The sequence below is a fragment of the Hippocampus zosterae genome, chromosome 1 (assembly GCF_025434085.1).
Source record: "Hippocampus zosterae strain Florida chromosome 1, ASM2543408v3, whole genome shotgun sequence".
Taxonomy (NCBI): domain Eukaryota; kingdom Metazoa; phylum Chordata; class Actinopteri; order Syngnathiformes; family Syngnathidae; genus Hippocampus; species Hippocampus zosterae.
In genome coordinates, this window is record NC_067451.1 from 2208072 (window position 1) to 2220095 (window position 12024).

At 44.2% G+C, this 12024-nt stretch overlaps 1 protein-coding gene across 2 annotated transcripts in view; it reads right to left on the reverse strand.

The window, feature by feature from the left end:
* The window catches only part of efnb3b (ephrin-B3b), a 71672-nt gene that overhangs the window by 38332 nt on the left and 21316 nt on the right, over positions 1-12024 (reverse strand). For both annotated transcript variants that reach the window (XM_052068335.1, XM_052068325.1), the window contains exon 2: positions 2382-2671. In XM_052068335.1, coding sequence (XP_051924295.1) covers positions 2382-2671 — 290 coding nt within the window. The remainder of the gene's footprint in view (positions 1-2381; positions 2672-12024) is intronic.

Sequence of the window (12024 nt, forward strand, 5' to 3'; positions counted from 1 at the left end):
CACCAGCGTCAACTTCCACAGACATAAATTGAAATAAATTAAACTCACTTGTTGCCTGTTTGAAAAATAGCCGCTAAATATAGCCACCCAATCGCCGAGTCGGCAAGGCTAACTCTGATTTTGTAAACCGGCCTTGTCTCGATTCACAGCCATGTTGTTAGTGTAAGTCAAAAAAAGAAAAAAAAAAATCATCCAAAAATGAAAAACGGGCCGACTTTTGTCTGCATTGCCGAACCCAATAAGATATTATTTTAGTTTAATTCTTCGGTTTTCAGAATTTTACCCTGCCAAATATTTAACATGCGTAACACCGGCCTCAAGAAAACCGCAACGGTGGAGCGGAGCCCTAACGGTTACATACGACCACTCTATTAAATTCCTTTCCTCCTCTCATTTTTTTTTTTGTCGCCACAGATGAGAGGAAGTGAACAGACATAGCGTGTGCGCACCTGAGCGCATCTCGCCTGCGAGGTGCGTGGGAGCAGAGATCCAAACAACTCCCTCTCACTCCCGAGGTGTTTTTTTGCATTGTGTCTGAAAATGAAAGAGTAAAACAAAGCCCCCCTTCGGCTTCTGCAACGTTTCATCGCAAACGACCGCACCGGGGCCACGACTTGCCTTGATGACCTCATCGCCGGGTCCCCCCACCCCGAACGCCGAAGGCCGCAAACGATCTGCACCGAATCGACAAAAAGCAAATCGCGCTTTTGTCTTTTGTGGTGACTGCGGAGTCAGACGATAACAATAAACGGCGCCGATACAATGCGCACCAAGTGACTTGAGAGGAGTCAGTCATACTCGATGTCGCCACTTTTGGGAATTGAAACTTTCATTTTTGTATTACCGACCGGGGTAATGTGGAATTGTTTTTTAATTTCCTTTTGATTCTTGTTCTTTTTTTTTTTTTTAATTCAGTTCATTTTTAGTACATTTTGGAGCAGGTTGGTTACTTTCATTCATTCATTCATTACTAGGGTCGCGGGGGGTGCTGGAGCCTATCTCAGCTGTCTCCGGGCAGTAGGCGAGGGACACCCTGAACCGATTGCCAGCCAATCGCAGGGCGAACAACCATCCACGCTCACACTCACACCTAGGGACAATTCAGAGTGTTCAATCAGCCTGCCATGCATATTTTTGGAATGTGGGAGGAAACCGGAGCACCCGGAGAAAACCCACGCAGGCCCGGGGAGAACATGCAAACTCCACACAGGGAGGCCGGAGCTGGAATCGAACCCGGTACCTCTGCACTGTGAAGCCGACGTGCTAACCCACTGGACTACCGGGCCGTCCAGGTTGGTTACTTTTTGAGTTTTAATTAATTTTACTTTATAGTATTATTTTTAGATTTTTTTTTAATGTATGAAGTATTTGTGGTGGGAATATAAAAAAAATTATATATTAAAAAAAAATAAAGTATTGTGTAATTAAGTAAATGACAAACCACAAACGCCGAGTTGAGCTTCCTTCTTCTGTACAGACGAATCGCAATAGCGAAACAAATGCATTTAAAACAAACCCCGAAAGCTCATGTATGATCTTGGCAAAGACCAAAACAAAGGCCGTTTTTCACTATATTTTAGTTTTGTAAATGCAAGATGTAGTTTCAGCTAGCTTTCATTTTTTAAGGCATTTTCGTGTTTTTTTTTCATTTCACAAACCAAAACGTTTTTTCAATTTTTGTTTTTGTTATTTTGCTCGTTTTCGTTAACCACAACAACCTTGTTATTGACACAACTTGTCGCGGGCCCGCCGCGCTCTGCATGACATGGCCGAACACGAAAGGGATGGACCATTGCAAAAAAGTCGCTAACTCACCCATGCATATCTAGCGACTTGCGGCAAAAGTATTGCGCTAAATTACATTTGTTGAACCGCAAAAACATGGTGCAATTGTCAATGAAGAAGCAAGTTCTCTCAAAAAGAGGAAGAGGGCGATAACACAAGGCGGAAGATGTTGCGTTGATTTGGTTTTTTTTTTGTCCCCTCAATATCGTGATTGTGAATTAATATGAGTTTAGTCCTCCTCCCATGTATTTCCCAAGTAATTCATCTCTGTTACCCGGTTACCAGACAGTTTATTTCGCTACTTTATCACTTCAACCTTTCGTGAAAGATTGATGCGTAAACATGTGGGCTGCAGTTCTTTAACCGCCAGTCTGATCTCGACAAAAATAAATAAGCTGGACATATACGACCAAAATAAAGCCAACCAAATGCGAGGGTTAAGACTCGCTCCCACCCTTGCCCAACAACACGCCCTGGCAATCTCAACGACCATCAGCATGATAAACAAACACAGTCGGGCTCAATCAGAAACCAAGCGTGCAAGCATAACATCGGGTCACGCACGCACACACGCACACACGCACGCACGCGCTTACCGATGATGTAGTAGTCGTGCATGCTCTTGAACTCGTGGCCCCACAGGTTGGGCGAGAACTCCTGGAACTTGATGGTGAAGCGGCGCTCCCGCACGGGCTCGTCGCACGTCAGCACGATGTTGGGCGGCCCTGTCACCTCGCAGCGGTCCGCCTGCTCCCGCGACGACACCAGGTACAGTTTGTAGAACTCGTACTCCGGCGTGGAACGGGCCGTGTCCAGTGGAGGGCAGATCAGGTCCAGCCGGTCCCCGATCTGAGGGTAGAGGACGTAGCCCTTATCGTCTCGGAACCTGTAGAGGATGAGAAGCGAGTCACGTCAAGGTTTTTTGCACCTTTGCTTTACTGAAAAGAAGATAACAAAGAGGCTTCATTGACGACAGGAAATCAAAATCTTTTGACGACGACACGGTGCAACCGCGGGACTCTCACAGCTTGAGCTAATCTGAAGTGGGAGTTTTTGAGACAAATTCCATGATATGCACTCAGAACGTGTTTGGAAAGTTATTTGTTCAATATGTAACATGCATTTGTATTTGTTGGACTCCCGAGATAGAAAGATAGATAGCTAGATAGCCAGATAGCCGCATAGCTAATCTAACCATCTAGCTAGCTACCTAAATAGCTAGCTAGATGGTTGGACTGAATTGGAATTGGAAAACCCCCCAAAAAATCGATGTCTAGCTATCTATATACATTGTATCTCCATGTCTATCTATCCATCTAGCTAGCTAGCTAAATAGCTAGCTAGCTACCTAAATAGCTAGCTAGATGGACAGATCTATCCATCTAGCTAGCTAGCTAAATAGCTAGCTAGCTACCTAAATAGCTAGCTAGATGGACAGATAGACATGGAGATAAATAGCTAGCTAGCTACCTAAATAGCTAGCTAGATGGATAGATAGACATGGAGATACAATGTATATAGATAGCTAGACATAGATTTTTTTTTGGGGGGGGGGGGGGGGTTCCAATTCCAATTCAGTCCAAACAAAATCCTGAGCCACATTTGAGCTTCCTTTTACTCCGCATCTTGGCTTTTCTTTTTTTCTACCCTCAGCCATCAACAATGGAGCCATTCATGTGGCCACACTTTGAAACGTGGTGTGGTGGGAAAGGTTGGGGGGGGGGGGCAGAGGTGACACTGATGGAGTTTTAGGGAGAGTTAGAAAGGAGGAGGGGCTTGCTTTTCTTCTCCGGGCAGAAAGATCATTTTTTTCACCTAAGCATCGACCTCAAGAACCCTGACTCCGTGAATGGCTCCTTGCACCCCCATCCCATTGCCTCCTGCTTTCCAGATGCCCCCCCTCCCAACCCCACCTATCCACTTGACACTTTTGAGAAGCAAGGTGGACTTGTGTGTCCTCTTTTCTGCATATCATCATGACGGACAGCTTAAACATTTTCAAAATTCCACAGCGGCAATGCGAGCCCATTGTGAATCCCAAGTTGGGCACACAGGTGCCAACAGCTGTGTGTGTCTGTTTGAGGAGAATGTGTGGTGTGTGTGTGTGTGTGGGGGGGGGGGGGCAGGTGGGCCAGAAGAGATGAGAATCCACAAGGCACAATCACAGGGCCCCTATACATTTGAAATGTTTAAATTCTATACTTTTTCCAGGTCCTAATCAGCAGACAGAAGACGCTTTGTAGGTAATATGGCACCTAAATAGTGTCTAAGATCAAATTCCAAACTTTCCACACTTGCATAGGAACCATACAGTGACCTCAAATGCCACGTCAAGTTTCCTCATCCTTGAACGCATCACAGCCGTGCAGGAGGTGGAGCCAACAAAGTAGGATTCTATTAGAGAACAATAAATGACCAGAGTGTTCTTTTCTTGTGGCCTGGTTAGATTTATGGCGTCCCATCCGCATAAAGCTGTCCACTCTAATCTCATGGTGTAATTTCAGACACGTACACAGGCGCACACTTTTAATGTACACACAATGTCAGATGCACAGCAGGGGAGCCGGTGGGGATTGGGGCCAGGGAGGCCATGGGGGAGCTCAGGAAAGCGATCGAATGCTGAAGAAATGAGTAATAACATATAATATGTTCATTTGAAAATAGGAATTTAAATAAATGAGAGAAAATATGGAAAATAAGGCTTTTTTTGTACATTACATTAACAAACAAAACATGAAATAATCATTCACGCTTGTAATTTTTATGGGGGGGGGGGTGTCAAATGTGTAACCGTGAAGCTCATTCGCGAGCGAACCAGCTCACACATCATTTTTAAAGACTGACACAAGCAAACATCCTTAAATTAACTTTCTGACATGTTTCCCCTTCTCTTGGGATAATTATAACAATAATAAAAATGCCCGTGTTAAGGATGAAGAGGGGAAATGTAAAAAAAGAAGGAAAAAAGGGGGGGCAACTTTGAGGAATATTATTCCAGGCCAGAGACCTGGCTTGAATCAGTGGCCGTAGTGGAGAAACGACACGAAGCAAGAAGCAGCTGCTAGCGTTTTCCGATGTTTTGCTGCGGCAATCAGAGAAGTGTAATGGGGAACAGATGCTGCGGAATATGTAATACATAGAAACTCGCGTTCGATTCCTCCCTCTTTGACACGGCAGCCGCTATTCCTTCGCAAATGTTTGTTTTAACCTGACTGCACGATATGCAGCAAGTAGCATTCCATTCAAGCTAGTGTGGCCCACTCCATATACATACCTGTAGTCAAACGAGGACTCACCGATACCAAGTACCGATACCGCTTGTATTTACGCTACAGAAAATTTCAATTAACACCAGAACGACGGGTAAATAAGTTATGATTCATGTTCTTCCATTGTTTTGTCTTCATTTCATTTGATGCGTCTTGGCTTTGTGGGTATTTATTCATTCATTCATTCATCTTCCTAACCGCTTGATCCTCACGAGGGTCGCGGGGGGTGCTGGAGCCTATCCCAGCTGTCTCCGGGCAGTAGGCGGGGATACACCCTGAATCGGTTGCCAGCCAATCGCAGGGCACACAGAGACGAACAACCATCCACGCTCACACTCACACCTAGGGACAATATAGAGTGTTCAATCAGCCTGCCATGCATGTTTTTGGAATGTGGGAGGAAACGGGAGCACCCGGAGAAAACCCACGCAGGCCCGGGGAGAACATGCAAACTCCACACAGGGAGTACCTCTGCACTGTGAAGCCGACGTGCTAACCACTGGACTACCGGGCCGCCCCCCGTGCCGGGAGTAAGAATGGGGCGTCGGGGAGGGCTCCCCGGGCCCCCCGGGGGGGGGGGGGGATATTTTTTCATTTGTTATTATTATTTTTTTGTCTGGGGGGGGGGATATTTTTTCATTTATTATTATTATTTTTTTGTCCAATAAGATTGCATATTATCTTTCCCAGTGCATTCAGAATATCGAGTGCTGGTGTCAACCACACACACACACACACACACACACACACTCCGATTTTAGTTTCACCACTTCACCTTCACCTTCATGAAGGCTCTGAGTGACGAATGAGTTTTTAGCCCTTGGTTGTGATTCAAGGAAATGATTAACAAAGCAGGGAGGATTAAAAATTCATTTGCACGTGTCAAGAAAAATAGAAATTTATGTTGCTAGGTCAATGAAGACCAATGCTGGATGGTTCGTTGAAATTGATTTTTTTGGGTGGGTCACCGGGAGCAGGTGCAGTTAGCTTACGTAGAAGTAGCGAGTGGGCGAGATGCGCCGCATTTGCCTCTCTGGTGAGTGTGATGCAATTCGTTTCAAGTTTTAATCCATGGAAAATCCTCCGTTTAAATAATTCATGATGTTAATGTCCTTCTATTCGGAATGCTCCGCCCGCTGTCCATTAGCACGCAGGTCGGACAGACGGCTTTAAATATCCATAATGGTTATTAGAGTCTTCATTAAAGAAGCATGTACCACGGAGGGGGAAAAAATAGAGCGCAAGTGCTCTTTGAGTGTGATGGACCAACGTTTTGGAGCAGCAACGAGAGACTTGTCATAGAAATTGATGAGAGTTGAGGGCGAGGCTTGGCCCAGATCCACCAGAACGTTTTGCCTTGTAAAATGAGCATGTTTATGAACATCGTCACATTTACACAAGTGACAGAAAGATCAGAGGGGGCGAAAAAAAAAAATCATTCGCGGTGTGTTTGTGGTTTTTGCATTTTGGTTTGTGGATATGACAGTCATGACATTGTTGAATATTTTAGTTTTGTAATTTGCACTGTAGTATCTGTGACTTTGAATGTGTGTGGCTCCAAACCAGCGGTGTCAAACTCATTTTTGTCGCGGGCCGGGCCACATTGTAGTTACGGTTTCCCTTGAAGGGCCGTTATTAATCTTGGGAAACCATATTAATGTTTAATCATTCATTCATTCATTCATTCATTCATTCATCTTCCGAACCGCTTGATCCTCACTAGGGTCGCGGGGTGTGCTGGAGCCTATCCCAGCAGTCTCCGGGCAGTAGGTGGGGGACACCCTGAATCGGTTGCCAGCCAATCGCAGGGCACACAGAGACGAACAACCATTCACACTCACACTCACACTCACACCTAGGGACAATTTAGAGCGTTCAATCAGCCTGCCATGCATATTTTTGGAATGTGGGAGGAAACCGGAGCACCCGGAGAAAACCCACGCAGGCCCGGGGAGGACATGCAAATTCCACACAGGGAGGCCGGAGCTGGAATCGAACCCGGTACCTCCGCACTGTGAAGCCGACGTGCTAACCACTGGACTACCGGTGTTTAATCACCTAGTTTTAAAATCAGAAGTCAAAAATATTGACTGTCATTGTGGATTACGTATGACAATTTTAAAATTTGGTTCAGACTTTAGCAAGCATCATAGAACTTGAATTGCTTGATTTGCTTTCGCGGTCCACATAAAATGATGTGACTGGCCAGATCTGGCCCCCGGGCCATGACTTTGACAGCTGTGCTCACAACCTGGTGAGTGACGTGGGTGTCACAGCATAGAGTTGGCGGGGTACGCTACTCTGCCTTGGTATTCAGCGATATGGACGTGCGTGAGGCAAAATGCACTTTGGTGTTTACTTGTGAAAAGAAAAAAAAAATCTTCTATCCAGCATCAAGTGCGAAAAGTCACATGTCAAGAGGAGCGCTAGCAACACCAGGGCAGCGGCGCGGACAAGCGGAGAGGCGCGAGAGGTTGACGCAAAGTCAGCCAGCGCCGCAAAGGCCACAGGAATGTCGGTGGTGAGCGCGAGCAATGACAGCGCCGTTAACAGCTTCCATGTGGCGGGCAGGCGGACGAGCCAGCGAATGAGAGGAGACAGAGCGACATAGCTAAATAAATTACACATTTTCTCGTTTTTGTTGTTTCGCAGGTTGAGGTGTGAGAAATATTTTTTAAAAACTTGAAAAAATTAGTGTTCTACTTGACATGTTTTTCATTAAAAAAAAGTCTGTTTGTTCAGAAACCGGTGTTTTTGGTGAAACCGACTCATGTCCTACGGCTGTTTCCGAAAGAACAGAAAAAGCTTGACTCCATTTTTTTTCCTTGAAATTTGTCAAACGTTGCCTCAAAAATCAAATTGACTCGGGTTTCTAAAATATTGATATTTTTGATAACGCATTGATTGGCAAGTCGTATGCTTTGGCAGTTTATGAAATGCACTTGGATAGTGACTAAAATTAGTGTTTGTGCTTTTACATCATTTGTTTTTACATTTGTTTATGGCTCATTATTGCCAAATTTTGCTGAATTTTTGTTTGGTTTTCAAAACTGCGCATATGACATCCCATCAAAATTTAAATAACACTGCATGGACATGCTTAAAAAACATAGTCTCATTTAGCATGAAGAGAATATGACTTACGAGTTATTGGCATTTTTTTTTAAACTAAAATATGGAATCTCTTAAAAACTAGAGTCAATCTGGAAAAAAAAAGATTCAGTGACCCAAATCTGTTAAAACTTTCTTGTCACCAAAATGTGACAATTCCCCTCAATATCGCTATTGCAATTTAAGATGTGATTTTTTTTTCAAGGTCCTCTTTCAATTTTTTTTAATACAATACAATACAATACATGCTTTTAAAGAACACAGAAAAGCAAAAAACTAATCTGTTATAAAAGATCAGCTTTATTATAGGCTAAAAATTTCACAACTTGTAGCCTCTTGCACATTCATTCATTCATTCATCTTCCAAGCCGCTTGATCCTCACTAGGGTCGCGGGGGGTGCTGGAGCCTATCCCAGCCGTCTTCGGGCAGTAGGCGGGGGACACCCTGAACTGGTTGCCAGCCAATCGCAGGGCACACAGAAACGAACAACCATTCGCACTCACACTCACACCTAGGGACAATTTAGAGTGTTCAATCAGCCTGCCACGCATGTTTTTGGAATGTGGGAGGAAACCGGAGCACCCGGAGAAAACCCGCGCAGGCCCGGGGAGAACATGCAAACTCCACACAGGGAGGCCGGAGCTGGAATCGAACCCGGTACCTCTGCACTGTGAAGCCGACGTGCTAACCACTGGACTACCGGGCCGCCCCTTCCCCTCAATATCACTATTGCAATTTAAGATGTGATTTTTTTTCAAGTTCCTCTTCCAATTTTTTTTTAAAGAACACAGACAAGAAAAAAAACTAATCTGTAAAAAAAAGATCAGCTTTATTATAGGCTAAAATAATCGCAACTTACAGCCTCTTGCACAATATTTGAAAAATCACCATCGACCACGTTGCGAAGTGCATTGGAATTGGATTAATTGTTCAACCCGAGCTCTCGTCAAGGAAACATGCAACCTAACAGGACAGGTTGAAAATATATATAAAAATAGTGAGATGGCGCCCAGGGACTTTGAAGGTAACTGTGCCCTTGTCATCACACACACACACACACACACACACACACATTTCTCTGACTGGAGGCGGTTGGGAACGCCGCAGCGTCTGTGTCACATCCAGTAAAAATCACAGCACAGTTGCAGGTTGGAGCCATGCAGGATGCCATGGCATTTGCAAAGAGCATGCACACACACACACACACACACACACACACACACACACACGCACACACACACACACACACACACACATATACACACGTTGTTGTGTAGCTGGGGCCCACCAAAACGCACCCTCACGCCCTTCAGCTCCCATGTCGCGGTGCACATGCTGATGGGGGGGCACCCCACGACAGAAACACAATGCAGCAGCAGATGAGTGCATCACATTAAGATGAAGCGGCATCAAGCGAACTACGCAAAGTATGGAGGAGGACGTCTTATGTTTCGTTTTTTTTTTTTTTTTTTTTTTTGGCAGCCATATTCAGGTCAGGAGGAACTTTTTCCTCCCGTCTGCTTTTGTCGTTGCCATTATCATCCTCATTTGCATTCTTCCCCTCCCTGACTTCATTTTTGCCTGTGTGTGTTTTCATGTTCCTGCTGTCGCATCTGCAGCTCAGAACAGTTTTTTTTTTTTTTTTTTTTTTTGTGTGGTTCACAGCTTCTTCACAACTGTCGGCGTTGCAGGCGCTCCGCGCTCGGCACCTCTTCAACACCCCGCACCGCCCCCGACCAACTTTTAAATTCAAGCTTGGAGTGAGGGGGGAGGGGGGGGGGAGACAAGAACAAATCAACGGGGGTGACGAGCAGACTGCTAACATGATGATGGGAGTCGACGTGAAAACTGGAATTGACGGCAAAATGTCAAGATGGGTTATAATAGTGTAATAATAGCTAATTTGTATTTTGTTTTGATTTATTTTTGTTTTTTTAAATTCGTTTTCTAGACTGGGTGTGTTCATTGTCATTAGTTGTTTTTGTTTTTGTTTTAGTATTAATCTTTAATAGTTCAGTATTTGTTGAGTGTTATTTTTTTAAAAAGCTCACAAATGTTTGTGTAATCAAGTCAACTAACCTTGCCGCTAACGTCATCTTAGCTTGTCAAGTCTCAACTAGATTTTGACTTTGTGTTACTGAGCAAGGTTAAGATAGTTTGGGATTATTCAGTCGAGTTAGTTTTTCATTTGTTTTGATTTTTGCTTTTTAAATACAGTTAGTTTCCAGAGCAGTTTTTTTTTCTTTTGTTTTTATTTGTATTTTTTAAATGATTCCTTTTCTTTTTTTGTTGTTGTTTTAGCATTAGCTTTAGTTTTGTTAAAATTTGGATTCTTTGTCAAGTGCCAGATGGAAAAAAAGGTCATGATTGTGGAATAAAGTTGAAAAAAAAAATTATTCAGGCAGATATTCGTTTTTGATTTTTTTTGTGTTACATTTTAATAAAACAGATTTTTTAAATTGTTCTTACAGTACAGTATATTTAAGCACATTCCAGTAACATTGTTCAGTTGTCTTTAACTTTTAAGTACGACATGTTTGAAACGGTTTAAAATATTTAATGAGGTACAACTTCGATGTACAGCACATTTTGATCAAATCATTATTTCAGTGCAGTGAATCCAATAGAGTCAAGTTTTAATTTTTGAACGTGAACATAATTTCTCAGGTTGCTATTTTCAACCCCGGACTACATTTTTTTTTTGTCTATTCGACTGAAGGATGAAAAGTGCCTTTTTTTTCTTATGTTTCAATTTATTTCTGCAAATGGAAAGAATGAAAGACAGTTAACATCTGCAAATGCTTCCTCAGCTATCTAAAATGCGGTGCGGCGCTGCCATAAATTGTCTTTTTTTTTTCCTTTTCCTGCTCCAAACGCTCACATTGGCCACATGTCTGGAGGTGAACTGCACGCGAGTCACCTGGAAGAGTAGCTGCGTCACGTCCCCATAGCGTTCACACAACTGACAACCAAGGAACAGTTTCACTTTACCCACATCTGCTTTTTTTTGTCTTGTTGTGTTTGCCCCTCCCCCACGCCCCCTTCCCGTGGATGATTTATACAAGTCTGGATTGGTCCCATTAAGGGGCTCTAGTAGAGGTGTGTGTTGATGGAGTACTGCAGGTCCTGACATGTGTGCATACGTGAGTGTGTGTGTGTATGTGTGTGTATATATTCACATCCTTAAAAGCCCCACTGAGGTTTTCCCAGTTGAAGTGTGTAGTTTAGGAAGAGAAACGCGCGCACACACACACACACACACACACACACACACACACACGCGCACACACACACACTTAAATGGATGGCGGCAGCTGGCGTGTGAAGAGTCTTTGAGCTTCAGCTCGTTCAGGTCGACCACCCCACTAATTTAATTAGGTCACCCTGTGCTCACCAGTGTAGGGGAGTGCACACACACACACACACACACACACACACACACACACACACGCACACACACACATACACATACACATACAGGAACCGTCCAATAGTCTGTGAGGTGAGATGTTAATTCTGCCAGTATGTATGTGTGTGTGTGTGTGTGTGTGTGTGTATGCCCCTCAGAGGCCACAGGGTGCAAAGAGTTTGAAACTTTAGCTAAGGACGCCTCAACTCAGAGGCTCAGTCGGGGCCAGAATGTCGGGGGAGTGCTGTAATCCATCGGAGGTCCCACGGGACCACCAAATATGCACCAGGCGACTCGTGGGTGGGATGTGGACTTGAACCGAAGTGGGTCGAGTAAACTCGCAAACGAGCACTTTGGACTTGAAAGGTCGTAGCAATAAGAGCAGTTCCCTGACTACGGTTTGTATAAAGTGTAAGGAAGTGGTGTGGCATTCAAACGTGCCTTTAAAG